Here is a 25,814-nt window from a genome sequence, read left to right on the forward strand (position 1 = left end):
CTGAATAACTGTTAATGTGTTACGCTAACACACCGGACACCTTCAGCTGTTGTTCTGTGTGCTGTTGTGGAGCTGAATAACTGTTAATGTGTTACGCTAACACACCGGACACCTTCAGCTGTTGTTCTGTGTGCTGTTGTGGAGCTGAATAACTGTTAATGTGTTACGCTAACACACCGGACACCTCCAGCTGTTGTTCTGTGTGCTGTTGTGGAGCTGAATAACTGTTAATGTGTTACGCTAACACACCGGACACCTTCAGCCTGTTGTTCTGTGTGCTGTTGTGCAGCTGAATAACTGTTAATGTGTTACGCTAACACACCGGACACCTTCAGCCTGTTGTTCTGTGTGCTGTTGTGTAGCTGAATAACTGTTAATGTGTTACGCTAACACACCGGACACCTTCAGCTGTTGTTCTGTGTGCTGTTGTGGAGCTGAATAACTGTTAATGTGTTACGCTAACACACCGCACACCTTCAGCTGTTGTTCTGTGTGCTGTTGTGGAGCTGAATAACTGTTAATGTGTTACGCTAACACACCGGACACCTTCAGCTGTTGTTCTGTGTGCTGTTGTGGAGCTGAATAACTGTTAATGTGTTACGCTAACACACCGGACACCTCCAGCTGTTGTTCTGTGTGCTGTTGTGGAGCTGAATAACTGTTAATGTGTTACGCTAACACACCGGACACCTTCAGCTGTTGTTCTGTGTGCTATTGTGCAGCTGAATAACTGTTAATGTGTTACGCTAACACACCGGACACCTTCAGCTGTTGTTCTGTGTGCTGTTGTGGAGCTGAATAACTTGCCTTTCCAGATTAAATGTCTGTTGTTGGTCTTGGATTTTGTGAAATAAATTTCTAAATAAATGCGACTAATAGTCCAGTGCGACTTATGTTTTTTTCCTCTTCATGACGCAATTTTTGACTGATGCGACTTATAGTCCGGAAAATACGGTATGTACGTTATCAGTCTGAAACTTTTCTGAAGGCATGTCCTATCAAAAATATTTACCTTTAAGCTCAGACTGTGTTATCCCAAAAAGATCAAGGAAAATGTGATTCCTAATGATAACGTGTGAAAGAAAAAAGCATGCATGACTTACGTCCACAGGCTGCGTGGGGATCTTGAGCTTGGTGAGAGACGCCTTTCCATTGGGCTTCATTTCTCCCACGGCACTGCTGTGCGACTGGCCACCGTACGAGTCCGAGGAGCTCTTGGGCTCGGCCGTCTCCAGGCCGTCCATGGGCCGCACATACGCGGTGGGTTTCTGGAGCATGGAGCTGGGCTTGATGAGTGAGGGCGGGAAGGTCTGGCTGGGATGCTGTCCGCTGGAGAAGGAATGAACTCTGGAGGGCGAGTCCCAGTTGGCTTCTCGGTCTCGGGGAGATTTGGTGCGACAGCGCGAGTGTGAGCCGGAGCTCATGGAGCCCTTGGCCGGGCTGGAGGTGGAGTGGGACTTGTGTTCGGATCCGTGTTTGCTGGACTTCTTTCCGCTACGGCTTCCCTGCACTGATGAGCGCTTCTGCGACGAGGAGGAGGACGAGGACGTGGAAGAGATGCCAGGAGGAGCCGGGCCGACCGGAGTCCATTTACTGTTCTGACTCTGTGTGCCTCCGCGCTGGTCACCGTACTGGCCAGATTTATCTTCCGAGGACGAGCTGGAGGCTTTGGGAATGAGCTTGGACATTGGGGGTTCACCGAGGGTCTCCTTCATCTCGTCGTAATTTCCCAGCATGCTCTGGATGCGACTTGAGAGTTTATCTTCCTTGGCCTGTTGGGAGAAAAAAGGAGTGTTGAGATTAGTATGAGAACGGCAATACAAAAATTAAGTTAATGGTCGCATTATAACTTTGTTTGTTGAACTGGTGCCACAACAAAGTTTGCCAGCTCTCTTAATACAAATACTTAATACTTAATACTGTAATACAAATCCATTAAATATGGTATTTTGGCAGAAATAAATTAATATGTTATTACATGGTTATTATGAACTCTTTCCCCGTCATTGACAGAGTTTTCCTGCTTTCCGTGTTTACGGTAGGGGGCGCCATTACGCATCTTCTGAAGGAGTACAGAAGCTTTGGATCAAAACTCAAGCGGAAAAAAAACATGCGGTAAAGGCATTGCTTATGCACGTTATAGTCACTAGAAGAAGAAGAAAACTAATCTCCGTTTTTGGTTCAAAAGCTTTTTTTAAAGTTGAGGCTCTGTTCTTTCTTTTGACATATTGCATGTTCAGATATTTATACAAAACAATATTCTGGGGGCCATGAAAGTTGTGTGAAAATTATCAAAAATGCCGGCAGGGAAAGAGTTAAATATATTAGGGGAGGAGTGAGGAAATATTGCCGTTTCTGAATTGTGCAATAATTTTAGATCAAGTTTTAGCAATTTTGTTGTGCGGTTTTTTTTCCATCTTTTACAAATTTTTATTTCAGTTTTTTTTAGTACATCAAGTTAAATTGAATTATACTTAATTAGTACGCATGTTTCCTTAGCAACTAGCTGATATAAAGTTTATTTTAAACATAAATATATTATGTTTTAGTTAACTGGTAATGACCCTGGTTAGAAACCACACATCTAACCATGGCAGTGAAGAGTCAGACGTAGTTTTAACAGTGGTATTTGTATTAAGAACATGGAAAGCACAGGTAAAACCAAGCATACTATGAAAGTTACTATGTATTTTCCCTAATACTCTTTTTTTTTATCAAAGTAGAATCATTAGAAAAGGCTATCTAGATATAAGTATTTCCTTCTGTGAAAAATCTGTCTATTTCTAATAGTCTCAACAAGCAATTATTATTATTAATTTATTTGCCTAAATATTTTATAAATCCCAGCCCACTCCCTTCTTTTTGTAAATATCAAAATGTATAGATTTCAAATGTGAAGAAAATGAAAAGGTGCTTCAGAAAAACATAACTCCAGGCCAAAGTAACAATTCATAAATAATTGTAAAGTGTTTGTGTAAAGCTAGTAATGTCATTGTAAGAGACACTCTGGACATTTGCTGTTTGATCTCTGCATCATGATTTAGAGACACAACGCAGAATCATATGACAAATATAAGACACTAGGACTCAATATTGCTCATCGTGTTTTATAACTTGATCTGTCCAGAATGTTCGAGTCAAGCACACCGGAGCAGATCGTGATGTGAAATACTTCCAACCTTACACACTACACCCGGAGGAAATGTCAAAGCCGGGGCTTTCCACTGTTAGCCGGATCCTTCAGGGAATATGAAAGACGTATTCTCTACCTGACAGGTTGCATTTCTTACATCCTATGACAGGTTCACCAACAATGAAGCACTTAATGCTGAGCAAAGCAGGTTAGCAGCAAAGATTAGACCGGGAGACTGTAATCTTCTTTAGAGTAACATATGTGACTATAACATCTCTGTCCTTTTCAGCCTTTCTGTGATAAACGTAGGGTTTTAGTCCATGTCTGCTAGCTTTGAGGCCCACACACACACACACACACACACACACACACACACACACACACACACTAGTGTATTTCCTAAAAAATGTACGCAGCAGTTTAAAATTTATATTTAACTAAGAATGTTAAAAACACATCTTACACTTTTCAACCTTTAGTCCAAAAAAACAGAACACGCTACAAAACAAAAACAAATAAAGACAAAACTTCCTGTTTCAAAGGGAAATGTGTCAACAGCAAAGACACTGTGGTCGTCGGGCAATTTCATGAGGTTTGTAGATATTCAAATCTGGTGAGATGTACAACAAAATAGATATGAGTCAAGGTCTGCTAAGGGGTAGCAGTTCTGAAAAGTGATTTTTCGCTATATTTGCAACAGCATAAAGATTTTAGTTAAACGAGCCAATAATAATATTAATAATAATAATAAAAAAAACTATGGATCCTTTTCTGGTATAAAAAGGAACTTGGTTTTCAAAAGTCAACGAATTTGCGATAGACTGTCAAAAATGTTACATTCTTCTGAGTAATAAGCCACTAAATAAACGTCATTCTGTAAAATAAGTATAATGAACTACGCAAAAAGCAATTTGAATGTCTCCAGCATGTTTTATAATTATAACACACAAAAACAAAAATCAAACTGTTCACCCCTTACATGTTCTCCCGTTCGTCAAAACCTTAGTCTGGCTGAAGCATTGACATGCATTCATGTGCATCATCACTTCAATTATTACCTTACAGTCCATCGGTTTCAAATCCATACCACGACATTGATGTCTGGCAAAAAATAACGTGCACAATACACGGTATTATGTACGAAAAGCACAAGCATGCATCTCCTGGAAAACACAAACTACCGGATGTTTTGAACAAGTCATCGCTTTCCGAGAAGAGAAAATGGCGGCCTCAACATGCTGTCCGTCAAAGATGATAACGTACCTAACACATAATGACTAGAGTATAAATGTGTTCTTCACTCACTGACATGTGACGGGAGTGATCAGGGAACGGAGTGAAATACTTCACACTGCGTGCTAAAGAAAACAAACGCCAATTTGATTGTAAAACTTCCCCGGGTTAGTGAACATCCTTTAACGCGAGTGGTTTTGACGGACATTTTAATGCACAAACTAACTTTTTGGTTATGTCAGAATCAGAATACGTAATCAAAATACCCAAGTGTTCTCGTAAACACAGCCGGATCGTATCTTAAACACATTTAGATCTTAAATTGAGCATAAACAGTTAAGAAAGAAATCAGATGTGTATCTTTATATTGTGCTTTAGGTCTTAAAGTGACAGCAGCCTATAAATAATGTCATTAATGTTATTTAAACAACAAAACAGCAACGATTAATCTATATTAAATGTATACAGTGAAAACTTTACACTTAATTACTACATTTCTGAACCTAAAATAAATACTAGTTAGACCTTACTTTATTTGAAACTTTGCTATATTGTATTCATCTATGCTTGGAATTTTTTTACTGACTGTTGTTCACTAGCTTGCCTTTACTAATGTATGAACTTTATTAGTTAGGCGTTAGTATCGGAGTACTACAGCAAATTTAACCCCACCATCAAAATATGACTTTTTCTTGCCGATCCGGAAAATGATCCTATCTGTGACTTAAAAACTGCAATATGATCCGAAGCGTGGGTTTTGTGATCCGTTGAAGCACTAGACAAAATAAATGCTATTGTCTCCGTACTATATCTCACATCGCTCTCATCTCGCAGACTGTAAACTCACAGCTCAAATTATATCATCTGATGAAAAATTATGACATTTCTTCGAGCACGGCGATGAAAAAGTGTTCTCAATGACCGGCACTAACTGGGAATGCTCTTTACTTCACACCTGGCAGAGTAAACTACAGTACACAATGTTTATCCGTGTATAACTAGAAAGTGGGACACAATTTGCTGAGGACTTAAAACCACATATTTAGGAACAGAAGTTATCCGGCCATTAACCAACAGACATTTTATACCAGCCGAGAACATCTAACAATGCAATTACTTACCCATAAACTGCCCAGCAATAACCATAAGGGTTGAAATATCAAATGAAACCTGACGCCTATAAAACAGTACAAAGCATGGTTTCTGGGACATATACCATCGTATTGTTTGAAGCACAAAGGAGCAGCATGTAAACACCATTAGTGATGTGTATGTATGTATATATATATATATATATATATAGAGAGAGAGAGAGAGGAAATCTACAGATAGTTGTCTCTGGATACAGCACATTTTCAGTTTTCAAAATACTTAATGAATTAAGACTAAGCTAATATTGCATAAAGTAGCCTACATGGTGTTTAAATCACATTTACATTACATATTTATATATAGAGGCTAAATATTGACGGTTAATATTGAGCTTAATAAGAGTTAATGTTGAGGTTATTAAGAGTTGCATGATTAATCGTTAAAAGAGTGTGATCTCGTTCCTAAATGACAAGGATTCGCCTTTGACAAGTACGATCCGGAGACGGCGGTTGTCATGTACATGAGACAGCGTCACAGTAGCATTATTTCTGTTGTGCAATAATTCAAATCATCACAGAAGTACTGTGATAAAAGTTTATAGTTCAGATACAAACACTGATGTCGACAGAAGCGATCAAAATAGAGCAAATCAGCTTTAGAAAGTAACTTGACGCTTGAAATAAAGATTGTATCGATTACATCGTTACACCAGTAGGTGGCGACAAGTGACTGTCAAAATATGTATTTGTCATTGAATCGTTCACTCAAGAGATTAGTTTAAATATGCGGATTCATCAAGAAATGGGACAAGTATTTATGAGTGAGTCATTGAATCATTCAGAAACAAGTGAAGTCTGTATGAGTGAGTCATTGAATCATTCATTCAAGATTCATCCAGAAACAAGTGAAGTCTGTATGAGTGAGTCATTGAATCATTCATTCAAGATTCATCCAGAAACAAGTGAAGTCTGTATGAGTGAGTCATTGAATCATTCATTCAAGATTCATCCAGAAACAAGTGAAGTCTGTATGAATGAGTCATTGAATCATTAATTCGAAAGATTTATCCAGAAACAAGTGAAGTCTGTATGAGTGAGTCATTGAATCATTCAGAAACAAGTGAAGTCTGTATGAGTCATTGAATCATTCATTCGAAAGATTTATCCAGAAACAAGTGAAGTCTGTATGAGTGAGTCATTGAATCATTCATTCGAAAGATTTATCCAGAAACAAGTGAAGTCTGTATGAGTGAGTCATTGAATCATTCATTCGAAAGATTTATCCAGAAACAAGTGAAGTCTGTATGAGTCATTGAATCATTCATTCGAAAGATTTATTCAGAAACAAGTGAAGTCTGTATGAGTGAGTCATTGAATCATTCATTCAGAAGATTCATCTAGAAAAAAGTGAAGTCTGTATGAGTGAGTCATTGAATCATTCATTCAAAAGATTCATCCAGAAAAGTGAAGTCTGTATGAGTGAGTCATTGAATCATTCATTCGAAAGATTCATCCAGAAAAAAGTGAAGTCTGTATGAGTGAGTCATTGAATCATTAATTCGAAACATTCATCCAGAAAAAAAGTGAAGTCTGTATGAGTGAGTCATTGAATCATTCATTTAAAGCATGCATTTTAAACATTAACTCATATTAATTCACATTTTAAATAGATATTTTAAATTTTGTCAGAACCTCTAGTAAATGACATGTTATTTTGTTTAGTTTGTGGAATAATCTAGATCTCTATTTAAAAAACGAAAAATCTAGAATTATCTAGAATTGTGTAGCTCTGGTTAATATAATAAAAATTGTGTAGCTCTGGTTAATATACACCAATCAGCACAGTGCACACATTTTGAAATCATTCTGTAATTACCGTCACTGTATACAACTGTATCGCCACAAAGCTTTTATCAGTAGTGGGTTCTCCTCTAAAGGAGAAAGAGATTAATGGAGCATAATATATCAGAATGTAAAAAACCCAAAAAGGAACAACCACCCAAGATTAAATGAGGTCTACAACAGGGCGAAAAATAAATGAGTAAATAAAGAAAAAGAAAAAAAGAAGAAACAAAATGAACTTACAACTTTAATAGGTTCAGGAAAGAGGGGGGAGTTAGCTGGAAAGGCCTCTCCTCCCTGCTGGATTTCTTGATTTCTCCTTTCCCTTTCTTTCATACGGAGCACATTCCGGTCTTCACGGTTCATGTTGCTAACAACAGAGACAGAGTCACCAAGCAGTGAGGAATCAAAGAGAAAATAGCTTCCTGACACCTTCAGCTACATTTAAAGTTACACATTTGAACAACAAATGGAAAAATAAACAGGAGTCAAGCAGAGATGTTGCGTTCCCTGCTCGCGTTCGGCTAACTAAACTGGGCTGTTCACAGAAGAAGAGCTCGATGTTAGGATTAAAGTCACACAAACTTTGAGTCTGTCCATCTATGTTTTACGCTGTGTGCTTCGGCTAACCAAACGTTACGTAATGTTTCACACACACGCCATCATTATCCTCTCTGTACATAACTACTTGCAAAAGATCGGCCAACGTTAATAATAACCACGGTGGAAACTCTGATGAAAGCTAACAGCCAATGAAACTTCCTGAAATCTGTCCGGCTTTGATGTGCATGTGTCAGTAAGACATTCAAAAAGGCAGATTTTTACTATTAATTATTATATTCTTATCGGTTCAGATCGTCATTGGAAACCACAACAGGGTGAAATCTACTCTCTCGATGAAACATTGGTAGTGTTGTATAGAGGCGTATTAATGAACGCTGGATCATAACATACAGGTTTCAACTGGTTTCTCAGGTAAAAGGCACTGAAAGCTGGCAATTAATTAGTTATACTCACTGTACCTCCATAACAATGGCAAAACTACAGGCTCAGTTTGCCTAGGGTTCGTTTCTAAATCAAACGGAATTAAGTGAGCAAAAAAAAAAAAAGGGGGGGGGGCAAAACAGTGAACGGATGAAAAGTAATGGGGGGGGGGTGCAAAAACAGCAGGAGAGAGCAAAAAAAAACAAAAACAAATGTGAGGAGAGAGAGAATGAAAGACAGGGTGCAGCAAAGAGCCAACAAACAAAAGATGGATGAAAGAAAGCGAGAGAAAGGAGAGAAAGAGTTAATGCATTATAAGTCTTTACAAAACCTATTATTCTCACAAATCACTAATTAAACAGTGCGAGTTAAACAGGCCCGTCTGAGACATCCACACAGAAGTCCTCCGAGATCAGACCAGTAAGGCCGGTGGCGTGGCGTGTCCGTTTTTATTTCGACTCCCATGTTAACAGGTTAGAGCTTGCAGACTGCCTGCGTGAGACGCGCGGAAAACGCGTGCATGCTAGAAATAGAACCGACGCCTATTTTGCATTAAGCGTGTTGGAAGCGTTTCCAGGCAAAATTGAATAGGAAAATATGTTTATATGTCATTTTGTACACAATTACATATTAATTAATGACATTTTAATGTTTGAAAGTCTATAGATTGACATAAATTCAGATATAAATGTAATAAAAAAAAATTAAAAAAATATCGATTTTCAAATATTACAGCTGTCAAACATAGTCTATTTTTGAAAATCTGATTTTGGAAGGTGTAGGTGTGTGAAAAAAGTTGAAACTGTTGTCGTGAAGACCAGAGCCTGTCGGCGGCCTCCCTCTGTCACCTACAGCAGCGCCAGCGCCGCGTCAGGCACGGGTCTGGTGTGTAAAGACACAGAAAACGCGACGCATCCGCCACGCAGCTGACACACAACAGAAACGCCACGCATCCAGTGTGTCACCGGCCTAAGCGGTGACGTGTGTGACAGCATCAGATCATGTGAAGGTGACCGGACGGTTCGGTGGAGTCGATGGCCGCGTCGAGAAAGCTCAACGAGCGATGTGCTAATGGGAGAGCGTTTGCACGACAAAACCACTCCGACGACCGGTGCGACGTGCAGCCGCTTGACACACACACACACACACACACACACACACACACACACACACACACACACACACACACACACACACACACACACACACACACACACACACACACACACACACACACACACACACACACACACACACACACACACACACACACACACACACACACACACACACACACACACACACACACACACACACACACACACACACACACACACACACACACACACACACACACACACACACACACACACACACACACACACACACACACACACACACACACACACACACACACACACACACACACACACACACACACACACACACACACACACACACACACACACACACACACACACACACACACACACACACACACACACACACACACACACACACACACACACACACACACACACACACACACACACACACACACACACACACACACACACACCAAATCCAATTAGTCAAACCATTAATGGTCTTTGCTGATGAGCTGGTGTGTACACCTGAACCTCTCTCTCTCTCTCTCTCTCTCTCTCTCATTAAAAGTGTGAACAGTCCAGTCGGTCAACAGGCAGTGTCAATAACAGTGAGTGTCTGAAGCCTCAGCAATGCAGCTCACTTGCCGAACAGCACAAGGGTTGGATCATAATGTACTAGTTTAGTTTAGTTGAGTGGCTCAAGAGCTTTTAAAGTACACACCCCCCCTCCTCTCCTCCTCCCAATTTAATATTTTCCCCATAGATTCCGTTTTAATGGTTAAATTAAATTTCAGTGATCAAAAAGCATATCTTGAACTCATGAAACGCATCTTAACTACAATTACTTGAGAATCTGTAGTAGAAAAAAGGCAACACTCATTGACACGGAGAACATGCAGACATATTTAATTAGCAGCTTTAATATTCAAAACGCTAGTCCAATGGTATTAAAACGTTGGACGAAGAACCGGACCGCGGGAAATAATTGTGGCATTTGACCATTCCTACAATTTAAAGTGAACAAAACAGCGAGCGGTTCACTTAACACCTGTCACTCGTTTACGCTAATCGCTAGCGCTACATACTCTAATACTTTTATATCTGGAGCCAATCGTGCTTCAAGCCCTTTCCGCTCCATGCTTCTCTCTCCCGATAAAGATGTAAAGCGCCACATTAAAGGGATAGTTCACCCAAAAATGAAAATTACCCCATGATATACTCACCCTGAAGTCATCCTAGGTGTATATGACTTTCTTCTATCAGACGAATACAATCTGAGCTATATTAAAAAAATGTTCTGACTCTTCCAAGCTTTATAATGGCAGTGAATGGGTGTATGTCTTTGGAAGTCCATAAAAGTGCCTCCATTCATGATTAAAGTCCTCGACACGGCTCTGCGGGGGTTAATAAAGGCCTTCTGAAGTGAAGCGGTGTGTGTGTGTGTAAGAAAAATATCCATATTTAAAACTTTATCGGCTAAAATAACGCTTCCGGCAGACGGCCGTACACATCGATTTATGGCGTTTGAGCCGCGACAATTGCCTCCATTACGCTGTGTGTCGGGTCAAGTGTTACTCTTTCGCCGTAAACCGATTATAATCGTCTTTTATCATGAATAGATGCGCTTTAATGGACTTTCAAAGACATACAGCCATTAAAGCTTGGAAGAGTCAGGACATGTTTTAATATAACTCAGATTGTGTTCGTCTGATAGAAGAAAGTCATATACAGCTGGGATGGCTTCAGGGTGAGTGAATCATGGGCTAATTTAAATTTTTGGGTGAACTATCCCTTTAAGAGCTGCAGGTGAAGCGGTTATTTTAACAACAGTTGCAGAGACGCAGTGAGCAGAGAAATAGATGTGAATACAATTATTTTGATCTGTCATACTGATGACTCTGAACGTTTGACAAACCAGGTTTGTGACAAGTTTACGCTTTAATGTCTTTAGACGTTTCGTCCCCTCCCTCCCCCCTCCCATACATTTAGCTTTATTAATCATATTAAGAGGATTTCATAATAAACAATGTTAGAGAGTTTGGAAAATTATTCAGAGATGGCAAGGGAAAACCAAAAAACTTAATTCCGTTAGTTAATTCTGCTTTGTCCTCATGATGAGAGTTTTGATTATTAGATTATGTACGTTGTTTGTTTTTAGTAGTTTATTACTTTGCCATACTTTACGAGGTAAACCTGCACCTCCAGTGTGCAATGTCGAATAAATAGCCTGATAAAACATCTGATCTAACCTTTTTATATTCATATCCAGTTGGGAGAAATATTAACTTTTTTTGGTAAATATTGGTAAAAATTCTTAGACTTCGGCTCTCTGGAAATCCCAAGATTCTCATCTTTGACTATTTTGAGTGTTTAGGATTTTTTATTTTACAAAGTACTCCGGAAATGTATAACTATCCAAAAAAAAAAGCATTGTCCGGATCTTGGCTGGGAAGGAAATATAGAGACCATATCTCGATTTAAGTGTCCAGTCCTACTTTTGATTTAAGGCCCGTTCACACCAAGAACGAGAACTAATCAGAACTACAATAGCGTCCACACCAGCGCACGATACGGTTCTTTAAATCAAGATGGATTCTGATTGGCTGTCAATATTTTTACTGTTAAAGCAACACTAAATAACTTTTCCTCTGCGGTCGCCCTACAGGTTGGAAGTGGAATTATCCATTACCGCTGTCGTAATTAACTTAGCCTAGCGCCGCTGCTGTCACACACACACACTCACTGTTTATCCAGCGCCGGCTCTGGAGTGAACGATGTCCACAGGCAAGGTAGAGTATAATGCATGATTTCATGAAAATATGATGTATTGCGACATCAGAATCGAAGAAAAACTAAATAATGACTATTAACGCTTGGCGTAAAGCAAGTCGAGTTTGTAGTTTTCTTACGTCTCATTCGAACTACAGAAACGCGACCCGGTCCGGCAATCTTACAGTGTGTGGTTATAGCAGATAAAGGACCGCAAAGCGAATCCAGAAGTGCCATTCACCGTTACGACTTGATGAACTGCTGATACGGTTTTGGAAACATTATTTTAAGTTATACCATGGTCTGGGTGAATACTCGATTCTGATTGGCTGCAGGATGTCCATTAAAAAGTGATGTAGGACACCTAGTAAAGGAGTTCTAAAACCGTTCGATTTCGATTGTAAAACTAATTAAAATATAAACTAATGTAGAGGTCGACCGATTCATCGGTTTTGCCGATTAATCGGCACCGATTGTTGACTGGTGGAACTATCGTTATCGGCAAAAATATATACCGATAGTTTTTCCTGGTTGCGTCCATTGCTGGAGCGGCTGAGAAGCGCGCGCTGTCATTCATTACACAGTGTAAGAGCTGAGAAGGGTCTGCTGGCATGATGCAGTACAAGAGCGGCCTCTAGAGGTGTAATAAAAACTATCACTGGTGCCTCGTGTTGTTTATTTCGACACGTGATCCTGCGTGCTGCACTGAGAGCACATGCTGCGTGGAGAGCGCTGACATCAGATGCGCGGTTAAAGCACCGACAGCTCAAATGTATGTATACAGTACATTGTCATATCATTATAAAGTGATTAATTTGTTGACTAAATGCTGCATTAGTAGAGAACAGCACAACAGTATGTTTGTTTGCCTTCGAGGCTGAGAGGACGCTAACATTAGTAGTACCTCAAGCGGTTAAAACACTGACAAACATAAACGTAAGTCCGACCCGAATGTTTAATGTCACAATTGTTACCTCTATATTTGCATTAGTTCATATCCAGCTGGTCACTTTTATGCATTAAATATGCAGAGAAGTTGCATATTTAAAGCTAGAGACGTAAGCAAACTGATGTTCATACAGCCGACAGAAACATTACGAATAAGAAAAGCATTCGATTTCGGTTATTTATTTTTTTTCATCTTCACTTTAATACAAATTTTGTTACTTTTTTATTAATTAAGTTGGCTTGAAAAGAACAGTTAAATAGTAAAATTTTGAATGTAACTGGTTTTATTCGTTATTTAGAGTATTACTTTTTGTTTCAGTTTGAATGAATGTCTTTTATTGACTTAAATATTTATTCACATTTATATATTTATTTAATTTAGCATGTTTTCATGGTTCAATACAGTTTTTTTTTTTTATATATAATAAAGTTCAGCACTGTTTTACTTGGAGTGTTATGTTTGTTTTTATCCAGTATCAATTTTAAAAACTATCGGTTCATTAATCGGTTATCGGCAAGTATGGCCCAACCTAGCTATCGTTATCGGTAAAATCCACTATCGGTCGACCTCTAAACTAATGTTTTAAAAATGTGTTATTTGGCAAGTGAACATGGTATAAGCGGATGAATGGTGTCCATTGTCAGGTATTAATGGACGACGGCGAGGCGTGAACCGTCTGACGCCCAGCGGATGTCCATTATAAGTCCATAAATACCTGACACTGGACACCTCGTCGGGCATTAACCCTTACGTAAAACATTTTATTTAGTGTTGCTTTAATCCAGAAAGAAGCGATCTGAAAGTGATTCCAATGAAGGCCCGTTCACACCAAGAACGAGAACTAATAACTATAATAGCGTCCACACCAGCGCACGATACGGCTCTTTAAACGCTCGAGCTCTTTAAAACAGGGTGGATTCTGATTGGCTGTCAATGTTTTTACTGTTAATCCGGGAAGAAACGATCTGAAAGTGATTTCTAACGATATCGTTATAGTTGTGGTGTGAACTCTGCTTTTCTTTTATATTTAGAACGATTGTTAGAACTGTATCTTTATGTTTTGCGTCCTTAGCGTGAACGTGCTTTTATTCATCCGAAATTTCCCAAGATCTCTCATATGACACGATGGCGTTGACATCCTATGATGCAAGTTGAGTGATTCTATGACGATCAGAAAGTATTGCTGGGAAATTGACATGTCTTCTGACTGGATTGCTTAAATGTCCATGTCAATTGAAGTAAAGTATCCTGAATGATATACGTCTAGCCAGGTATAGATGTCTCCACATGCCCAAGAAAAATCAGTTTCAGGACAGAGCAAACTAAAGTGTCTTAATATCAATATTTCCAAACCGTAATATAATCCAGATTATTATCCATCCGGCCCTATCTAGAATATTCTGACTCTTAGTCAGTGCACTGCTCATTTTAAGACCAACTTTAAAACAGACAAGACACAATAAAGTCTATGAAATAAAGAAATAACAGGAGAACGGTATGTAGATTGCTGAGAGAAGGCCTCAAACTTTGCCGTGACTACTATAGGAGTTACTCACTGAAAACATGGCTGGTGCTTTAGCTTACCCTGACTGAGAGGCCATGGCCTCAACCAATGAACCATTGGAAGAGGATTGAGAGAAAATTCCAGACAACTCGATGGCTCTTTCCAGCTACGGCTCCCTCTGCTTTAGTACCGTCCACTTTTGAGGCACAGTTTTCTTGATCGGCAGCTTTCACGCTTCAATCGTCACTGCTGTATTTCCTGGGAGTTGAGATAAATCTGACTTTAGGGAGGGGAGGTTATAGTCTGTCTACCGAGCGAACCACTCCAGCTGAAGAGAGGAGGCACAGCTCAAACACACAGAGGTGAGGACATCACAGTAAAACACTGAAGTGTGCCGTATCAGACGCTCTGGAACAAATTCACAGTTTGATAGAGACACATTTGCCCATCAAGAAGAAAAACAAAAATAAGTTACACAAAACCAATGATAATGATAAAACTCATCCTTCTGCATTTTTATCAATAACACCTCCAATGTGAAGTCACGTAATGTGAAGTTTATCTATACAAATCCTTATAAACCCTGCTTCTCTAAAGGAGGACACCCCTCGTGTGCTGTGGAGAATGGTGCAGTCCACCAACGCCCTTATAAGGACATGTTATTTTATGCCAGTTGGCCCCTCCTCTCTATGATGTGAAGACTTGCAGCAGCCAATCAGCTGCTGTCTCTCAGTAAACACGTGCCCTCCCCCACTTGGGCCTGAGCCAACACTAGCAGCGTCAGTTTCCTTAAAGGGCCAGACACAGCTTTTCTCCGAGTCTAGAGGGAAAGCGTGTCAGAAACATTAGTGCACCCAGGTGGCCATGAGGCAATTAGATGCAATATGGGAATCACCAAAAACAACTGACTAACCATCCTGGTGTTTTATATACTGTGTATATATATATATATATAAAACATTATGATTAGAAAAAATAATACAATTTAATAGAGTGATGTGGGTGAATTAACAATTAGCAATTAGCCTGTATCCTAAAATAAGCAGGGATTAGCGGCAGGGATCAATATGATAAATAGCACTATTTTTTTTATTTCAACTCTTAAACACGTTTTTTTTTTATTCAGTGCAACAGAACAACCAATCAAATCATTGTAGGATGGACGGAGAATAAAAAATAAAATTATATTTACTACACAAATAAATCAATGACTTTTTCAGGCCTTAAAAAAAAATCACAATTTTAATATCGCCCTGATATTTCTGGGTTTTCAAGCATGTGATGTGATGTCACACTGAATCAACCATAACCTTTGACCCTTCCACATAATTCTATATGATTGTGTTTTTATTTTAAGACAACAAACTGAACATGGCTGTTTTTTTTAACTAAAACATTTGCTTAAAAATAAAATAATCATGTACTTCGATGAATCTCAAACCAATCTCTGAATCAAAAGTTTGAATGAATTAAGCTTATCAAGACTAGCACTGAATCAAGACTAGAACTGAATCAAGACTAGCACTGAATCAAGACTAGCACTGAATCAAGACTAGCACTGAATCAAGACTAGCACTGAATCAAGACTAGCACTGAATCAAGACTAGCACTGAATCAAGACTAGCACTGAATCAAGACTAGCACTGAATCAAGACTAGCACTGAATCAAGACTAGCACTGAATCAAGACTAGCACTGAATCAGAGATGTTAAAATATTCATATCTGAATTTCTTACTCGTCATGAGACATGGAAACGGTCTAATTAGACTAATGTAATGTCTTTAGAAACTCGTTTTAAACTAAACGTATGCGTTTTGGCCGTTCATTTACACAACAACTGTGTTTTGGGGCATTAAAATGCAAACTTTTGAAAACTACACCCCCATCGTCTCGATTTAAACTACAAAAAAAGTGTGTTTTGGATTCAGCGAATCATGTACATCATGTCCAGTCAGTCAATCTGAGGCCATACATGAGATCCCTAATGACTTTACTATATAAAATCAAAACGCTTCAAGGTTAACCGGCTCCTTGAGCTTTTAAATTGGGACATGCATGGCTATATAACATGCAAATAAAGGGTTAAGGCCGGGTATAACCAATTTGTATGTATTTTCATTTCTTTGTTAAAATGCAAATGCATCCAATAGATGAGAGAAGTTGTGTGTGTTTTAGTTGTAAAGCAATATTCTCTTACACTGGGAAAGATTCTGGCCCACATTTTATGTGCATTATTATTATTATGCCCGGAAGAAGTGGGCTAATCTATTGTCTTCATTTGTAAAGTTTAAAGTGTACAGACTTTATAGCACACAGTGTTTTTGAGATCTATTGTACTACTATAGATGACGGTACATTATTAAGACTGAGTTTTAGACTAGATGCCATTTGATGACCTTAAAATACATGAAGATTTGAGAGAGGACATAAAACTTCACTTTAATCTGAAGCTGGCACTGTTTTTTTTTTTATTTGTTTTGTTTTTTCAATGTATGAACCATGGAGTGCAAGTATTTTATCCATTCATTTTTCCCATGGGGATTTTTAAAAGGTCTTCATTAAAGATTTATAAGCTATAAGCCATGAACCAGACGAACCAGCTGGAGAATCACAACATTACAAACTTTGATTTGAAGCAAAAAATACACTTAAAAATCATACAAAAAGACAAAAGGTACAAAACTTCGGCTTTAGTGAGCGAAAGAAGATCCCATGAAGCATTGCGAACATCATAATCAAATTAAAAACGATGGAGAAACCTAAAACTACTCATTTACAAATGATGATTATATTTTTAAAAATATATATAGCAAAATATGCATATATATAAACATTTAAGTATTTTGAGAGTGTGCATGGGAGTGGGCGGAGCTTATGAGCTATTGGTGCGTTTTGCTTTTTTTCGACTCTCTGATTGGTGTAATTTTCTGTAGAGCATCATGGGTAATGTAGTTTTTTATCAGGATTTCCACATGATTATTTTTAAATGAAGAATTATTTATGAATGGATTATATTAATGAATCTCTGAAGGAAACCGACTGTCTAAAGTTTCGATGAGTAAAAACCGCTCTATTTCTGCACCTGCATAAGCGCCACCTACTGTCAGAGAGTGGATTTACGTTTTCATTCAGCCCGTCAGACCAATGCGAAACTTATGCATCGTTATATATTTTAACCAGTTAATGGGTAATAATATAATGTGCATCCTAAAATCCATCAGCTTTTAATTCTAAACTTGAATAATAATGCATCTAGAATTATCCATGGAGCAAATAAAATACCTTATTGTGATGCATCCCTTTTTTTTTTAAATGGTTGAAATATTGATATATATATGTCGTCAAACTTTATTTGAACATGCTAGTCGATGTTGTAAGTCACAAAACCAACATGTTTTTGTTCATTTAAAGTCTAGCCATCATTGCTAATGTCATTATTTTAATGTTTGTGCTAACAAGATTTGTTTAAATAATTTCAGTGCGTGTATCAGCACTTTTTGAACATTTCCAGACCATAACATGATCTTTTTTTGTCACTATAATCATGATATGAGATGACTTTTCATCTCTAACACACACAGAGACGCAACGTGTCAAACCCAAGCTTGCCTCTGTGCAATATTAACTTCTTTAAAGAAGCACTTTGAACTCAAAATGTCATCAACAGTAAAAAATTAACACCATTTTTCAGAAGGCACGGGCGCTTCCATGTTTATTCCACACTGTATTTGTGAATTAGTGTTAGGTAAAAACACTGCAAGGGATTTCTTCACATTATTATTTACAATTGTCGTTTGTCACATAGTACAAGGAAAAGGAAATCTGTGAACTGCTCATTTTCCAGAGCAAACTCAATCAAATGTTGATAGTAAAACCATAACATGAAGAAACTCCTTATATTGGCATTACATATTTAAAACCGTAATATCCTAAACTAATCTTGACAAACTATATATCATTTGAAAGCTTACAATCTCTAGTTTACATATTTGTTTACTGATTTTCTAAATATATGACAGAGGAGCCGTAATTTATCAATTTGCAACAAGAATATGTTCATACTCCTAAGGTGTTCAGACCTTTATTTTGAAATAGTGATGAACATGAAAAATCATGAAAGAATGGTAGAAACCTCAGTTTGTTTTCATGCCAAGAGTTCAAAAGATAGCATCCGTTCAATTATTTTAGAAAAAAAGGTCTGAAAATGTTTTAAATATAAAGAAAATAATAATAGATTCAGCATTTGTGATGTGGCGGCGAGCTATAATGCACATACGTGATCTTTTGTGTTTCTTAGAGGTTGAATTCATTTCAAAATCTGCCAAACTTCCAATACTACTTCTGAATAGGATGTCTACTTCATAAATTGTATAAAAATTGTAAAAATAATGGTTCAGATCACTCAAACAACATATGGAAATGGAGGCGCCCTTATATGGGCAGTAATGTCCACTAGTGGAGAAGTGTGGTACTGCGCCCAAACTAAATCTCACTGAACGCAGATTTTCTGAGATATCAACCTACAATTTGAAACAACTTGTTCAAATTTTTGGCTTTGTTTTTTCTTTTCTTTTTTTAGAGTCCACCAGGTTTTGAAAATATACATTTTATATAAAATATTAATAATTACATTTTTAACATTGTACATTTTCATAAACTCAAACTTCTATAACTTTTTTTCTGTTTAACTTTTTTAATTGATTTATTTCTTAATAGACCAATCTTACATCTATATTCCAAAGCATTCTTGAGTTACAACCATTCAAGTTGGGAATGTGCATTTTCATGTCTATTAAAAAAGGGGGGGTGCCGCGGTAGGGGTTAAAATAGGGGAGGGCAATATATTAAAACGACAATCCGGCAGAAATGCATCAAAAGCATACACTTCTATGGTAGTTGTGCCAGTGTTTATTTCAAAGCTACAGTGCCACGGTATTAAATAAAAGCACTTTTACTTCAGTTATATGAATACTGATTAGGGCTGGATATCGAAACCGATGTCCCGATTTGATTCAATAAATTGAATGATAAAATTTTCACTGGCCTGATGACGCAATCACATTCACTACGGAGCCTCTGAATGTCCTAACGTGATTAACCCGATTAATCGGTAAGCCAGTACCACATAAAAGCCGCGGATCTCCTCTTTACGGGACTTTTCAAAGCATACGGATTGGATTAGCGGTTTAAAAGTTATTAAACATTTAAAGAACAAGAGTTATTTTTAGCTGCCGGCGGCTGTATGGGTCTTTAAGGGTTAATATGCGGTGACAATGGCAGGTGCGCAAAGTACAATATTACGCTTTTTCAGAAAAGCACGGAAAGATGAGCGAGAAGGAGAAACTGGACGATTCTTTGGACTACGACATCATTGATATTTTTAATAATCGCCCCGTAGACTGACACGGTAATCCCGTGAGTTATGGCCGCGGAGCTAAGCTGAACGCTGTTATGCTGCTGAAACAGGGAAGTACAAATGCTGTCATTTTATGCTGTACATATTTGCTTTTAAATCTTTCCCTGCTGTTTTTCGTACGTGAATCGCTGGATTATCTGGACTTTGTATCGTTAGAAACCCAGTCATATTTTTGAATGGTCTCCCTCATTTTTCCCTGAGACAGGAGAATGATACGAAATCTCTGAATCATACGAGGACACGGACGTTTGTTCTGGGAACCATCCTAGTTTCGTGGTGCTCTGGATTAGTGGGAGTGGCTTGCGGAGCTGTGCAATGTGGTGCATTGTGGGAGTTGTTGTTTTCCATACAAATGTGCCTTGATCAAGGCACCAAATTCAAAATTTATGTTACATTTCGACTACATATATGACCCACTTTCAATAAAGATTGATGTTCCCACGGGTGAATTGCTCCTTTAAGCCGTTTTATTTATAGATATTAAGCTATATATATACATATATATTAGTTGCACGCTCATTTTAAGATGGGACTCCTCCAAAAATGAAACTCTGGCTCCGCCCCTGGCGTGCGCACACAACAATCCTCACATAGTGCCCGCGAGTTCTCGTGCGCGCCTGATAACTGTGATGAGCTCTGGCCCGATCGGGACACTGGCGGTTGCTTCCACTGTCTGGATCGTCTTTAATCTCGGACCCAGCTCCGCCATGTTCAGCATCTAGTAGGGGTGGGTATTGGCAAGGACTTCACGGTACGATACGCATCACGATACATGGATCACGATACGATTTCATCACGATACATCACGATACGATAAATATTGCGATATTCCACACAGTTAACTAAAAATGTAAAACCAAAATAAAATACAAGTTACGGTGTGTGCCATCTGAGTAGTCCTACATCAGATCACATTGATAAATCAGCAGAAGAATTGAGTCAAAGCAATATATTACAAAATTTCCTTTCCAATTTATTTTTTTAGCTGCCATAACAAAATAGACATGAACTTTTAACAATGGACACATTAAAAACGTTAAAATAAAGTGCATTAGATATTTTAAACTAAATTAAAGTGTAGTGCACAGTTACGGTAAGTTAACTCACTGAGGTTATGTGGGGCTGAGCTTGAATTAAAAAAAAAAACATGGAAATAAAGTGCAGATACTCAGGTACTGTCCATGTAAACAATGAAGTGAAATATGCAGCTTTCACTACCGAAATTGAGAGTGTGTGTGCGCTACTGAGTGAGCGTGCGTTTGTGTGTGTGAGTGAATGTGCGTTTGTGTGAGTGAGTGAGCGCGAGAGAGTGCGGTGTGAGTGAATGAATGTGCGTTTGTGTGAGTGAGCGAGAGAGTGTGTGTGCGCTACTGAGTGAGCGTGCGTTTGTGTGTGTGAGTGAGCGCGAGAGTGTGTGAGAGTGTGTGAGCGCTGTTTGTGTGAGTGAGTGAGCGTTAGAGAGTGCGTGTGTGTGAGAGTGTGTGAGCGCTGTTTGTGTGAGTGAGTGAGCGCGAGAGAGTGCGTGTGTGAGTGAATGTGCGTTTGTGTGAGTGAGTGAGCGAGAGAGTGTGTGTGCGAGTGAGCGCGAGAGTGTGTGTGTGTGTGCGCGCGCGCTGTTTGTGTGAGTGAGTGAGCGTTAGAGAGTGCGTGTGTGTGAGAGAGTGTGTGAGTGAGCGCGAGCGAGTGTGTGTATGTGTGCGAGTGAATGTGTGTGTGAGACGGCACGCGATGACTGGTCGGAAAGCAACGTGTGTAGTCTGATATGTTGTCCACGACAAGAACATAAAGCCGCCATACTGCGACATCTAACGTTGCAGGAACGGAGGTTGTAGTTCACCAGGTCACACCCCGTTTAAAACGTGATTTAATTTATTTTTTTTATTATTTTTTTTAAAATCGATTTTTTGAGCTGGAAATCGATGTTGTGTATCATGAATTTAAAAATCGCGATGTATGGCTGTATCGATTTTTTAGCACACCCCTAGCATCTAGTGGAGAAGACTAGTCATAAGATTAACGTCCAATGTTTGCGGAAGTTAATGCGGAAAAAGATAGATTTGTGGCTTTTTAGAAACCATATCAAATCGACCACTTTTCAAATTATTTTAAAAAAAAATCATCCATATCACGATACTGAACTCACAATACCATATTATTTCGATACTCCAAGACATGATAAAATGTTGTATACCAGAATAAGAATATTCATGATTCTGAAGCTGAAAATACTGAATTACTTTATACAAATAATAGCCGTCCTTCGATTGAGTTGACACACACACACACACACACACACACACACACACACACACACACACACACACACACACACACACACACACACACACACACACACACACACACACACACACACACACACACACACACACACACACACACACACACACACACACACACACACACACACACACACACACACACACACACACACACACACACACACACACACACACACACACACACACACACACACACACACACACACACACACACACACACACACACACACACACACACACACACACACACACACACACACACACACACACACACACACACACACACACACACACACACACACACACACACACACACACACACACACACAGTATTTAAGTTATTGGGTTGGATCAGCAAGATGATGATTTCTTCACTGAATCAAAATCTGACTCACTGACTGAAAAGCAAGTTCGTGTCCTTTCAGTGACGGCCCTTCTGGTGTACTGAAGGCTCATGAAACTTAATGTAGGAATAATCATGTCTGAATGGTTGTGTGTAACGAACGTGACTGAGCCTCAGCCGAGCCCCAGTCACGTTCACACACACACACACACACACACGTCTGAGCTTGTGCTGCGAGCGAGAAGCGGTCACTCTGAGAGGATTACCTCCAGTAATAAAGAGTAATATCTGGATTTACCAGGCGTTGACGCCAAATAATTATATGTAAAGAAATGGTTTCAAATTGGATGATGATATAACAACAAAATTAGGTTCCTGCACGGCTTAAAAAATGCATTTACAAATAGATGCTTTATATTAGTTTTTTTTTTTTTTTTTACATTGCTGTTTCTTTCACTATAGATATTTATTTTACATTTCAGAAAAAATCATATACAGCTAGGATGGCTTGAGGGTGAGCATTTTTGATTTTTGGGGAGAAATAAGTCAAGTAAATGCAGGTTTTTGAAACACTTTCCATATTTGGCACGGGACACTAGCAGCCTTTAGACACAGCAACACAAATGCTCAATAGTATCTGGGAAAACAGGCTTTTTTATCCTTTAAGTGACTGGCAATTTGCTGCAGTAGATGAACGCCTCCGGCTGTCCTGACCTCACACAGGGAGGGATTCCAGAGAGCAGGTTATGTGACATATCCCGTGTGTTTAAGGGACGGCAAGTAAGCAAATAACCTCAACTTTCTAAGTTTGTAAGGAGCCACAGCAGTTACTCTCTGAACATAGTGTTAGTTTACTCCAGAGGTGTTCAGCACATGCGGGCCATAGTCGTATATGTGACCCTGGATCCCAAACCCAGTCTGGAGCCGTACGGGTATATCTGTGGCAATAGCAACTATACATTGCATGGGTCAAAATTATCCATTTTACTTTTATGCCAAAAATCATTAGGATATTAAGATCATGTTCCATGAAGATATTTAGTAAATTTCCTACCGTAAATATATAAAACATGTATTTTTGTGAGTGAATGCAGCACAATCGTGAACATAAATGCACAACTTTAAAGGAGATTTTCTCAATGTTTACATTTTTTTGCATCCTCAGATTCCAGATTTTCAATAGTTGTATCTCGACCAAATATTGTCCTAACAAACCACACATCAATGGAGAGATTATTTATTCAGCTTCCAGTTGATGCTTTAAACAAACTGACCCATGTGACCGGTTCTGTGGTCCAGGGTCACATATATTAAAGATGCATCGATATTAAAGGTCTCAGCCGATACTGACAGCCGATTATTCAGAATGATATCGGTCGATACCGATAGTTTGTTTTTTCTTATGGCAAAAAAAGATTGACCATTTACCGGTCAATCTACGTTCCTACTCTCACCTACGGTCATGAAACACAAGCTTCGAAAAAGAAAATATGTAATCGATTTTAACGGCCTTCTCTCGGAGGCGACGCCGCGGCGAACGCTCGTCACACACACAGCAACTGCAGGCTCTGACAAACATACATAATGTAACGGCCACCTAGTGTTAATAAGTGTTCATGACATGAATTTTTATATGCGTTTAAGATGACGACTTCTATGGCGAACGTTATGGTATGCGCGCTGTTCTTATGTGAGCAGTGAGCGTGAGAAGAGGAAGATGGCCGCTCTTCTGCTGACTGCTGTTTTATTATACTGTGTTTACTTACACATTGATTTGTGGCGTGTTTGAGAGCGTTTTCTTTTCCCTGTTAACATTTTCTCTTTGACGTATGTGAAGAGTGTGCCTAGCTGAGAGGAACATCTATAAAAGACTCGTGGAACTACCAGTTCGTTTGCGCTGTCTTTCCTATTCTTCATCTGGGCAGACGTCAAACTCTCGGACAGACGTTACAATAACAGCAAATCATACTTCTGCATAATATGTCTCTTTTTACAACAAAAATGTGAATTCTGCCGGTATTCAGACAGTCGCATGCATACAGATTCGGGCTACAATCGCCTACGTAGGCGAAATTTGTTTGACATTTCTAATAGTAAACATGCATGTTGAAGCGTGCAGTAATAATGTTGTTCACTGATGTTATGGCAGTCCACTCTGCTTATTGTTTTTCGATAATGTTGCACTCCTGTTTGTCATTGTGCACGAAACTTCACGCCAAAGACTACAACTTTAGTTGTCCGTGGATTTGCCTATATTTGGCATTGAAAATGGAAACGTCTTTAGACATAGAAAATGTATTTTACAATCGATTCAATGAACACTTATGTCTCAAATCGAACAGGATTTTTTCACAAAAGTGCCAGCCCTAGAACCAGTGTTGGGGAAAGTTACTTTTAAAAGTAATGTATTACAATATTGCGTTACTCCCTTAAAAAGTAACTAATTGCATTACTTAGGTACTTTTTTAGAAATGTAATGCGTTGCGTTACTTTTGTTCCCACCTGGGCTTGTTTTTTTATAACACAAAAGTTCTATTTTTGGGCAAATGTAAAGATCCTTTCACACCGAAAGTGAAATAATAATCCTCAGGCTGAAGGAAATGTGTACAGTAGAGGAAAGCAAACAAGCAAACCTTTCTATCCATCTATAGTCATTTCTGCTTATTTAACTGCATCATCGAAGGTCAGAAGCAAGTACATTGGTCTATAAAGTGAGATTAAATGAATAAAATGTATGTTTTATGTAACATATTTAGTTATTTGGAGGTTTGCATAGTTTTCTGATTCTGCATTTCACTGATTTTATTCATTTTGAAAAATATTGAATATTTTTTTGTGCAAGTGAGATGAGTAAATGCTCACATTTAGTCTAGAACTACATAAACATGTTCTCACACACACACACACACGCCTCTGCACTTTGATTTGTCTCAACATGAGGACAGGAGAGCTGTCAGTCAATAAATGGGAAAACAAAGCATTACTTATTTGAAAAAGTAACTCAGATATTTTGTTGTAAATTTTAAAAGTAATGCGCTACTTTACTAGTTACTTGAAAAAGTAATCTGATTACGTAACTCGAGTTACTTGTAATGCATTTCCCCAACACTGCCTAGAACACAGCCAGCTGAAGTCGCAAG

At 38.7% G+C, this 25,814-nt stretch overlaps 1 protein-coding gene across 15 annotated transcripts in view; it reads right to left on the reverse strand.

Moving 5' to 3' along the window:
- The window catches only part of aff4 (AF4/FMR2 family, member 4), a 68,060-nt gene that overhangs the window by 35,723 nt on the left and 6,523 nt on the right, over positions 1–25,814 (reverse strand). For 8 of the 15 annotated variants that reach the window (XM_079585060.1, XM_079585065.1, XM_079585058.1 and 5 more), the window contains exons 2-4: positions 14,695–14,872; positions 7,543–7,669; positions 1,104–1,772 (exon numbers count right to left, since the gene is read on the reverse strand). In XM_079585060.1, the coding sequence (XP_079441186.1) occupies positions 1,104–1,772; positions 7,543–7,669; positions 14,695–14,711 (813 nt within the window). In that variant the 5' untranslated portion in view covers positions 14,712–14,872. Of the gene's footprint in view, positions 1–1,103; positions 1,773–7,542; positions 7,670–14,694; positions 14,873–25,814 lie in introns of those variants that run through there. The other 7 variants (XM_079585061.1, XM_079585066.1, XM_079585064.1 and 4 more) reach the window with 3 other exon arrangements.

Source organism: Phoxinus phoxinus (genome assembly GCF_949152265.1).
Source record: "Phoxinus phoxinus genome assembly, chromosome: 17".
Taxonomy (NCBI): domain Eukaryota; kingdom Metazoa; phylum Chordata; class Actinopteri; order Cypriniformes; family Leuciscidae; genus Phoxinus; species Phoxinus phoxinus.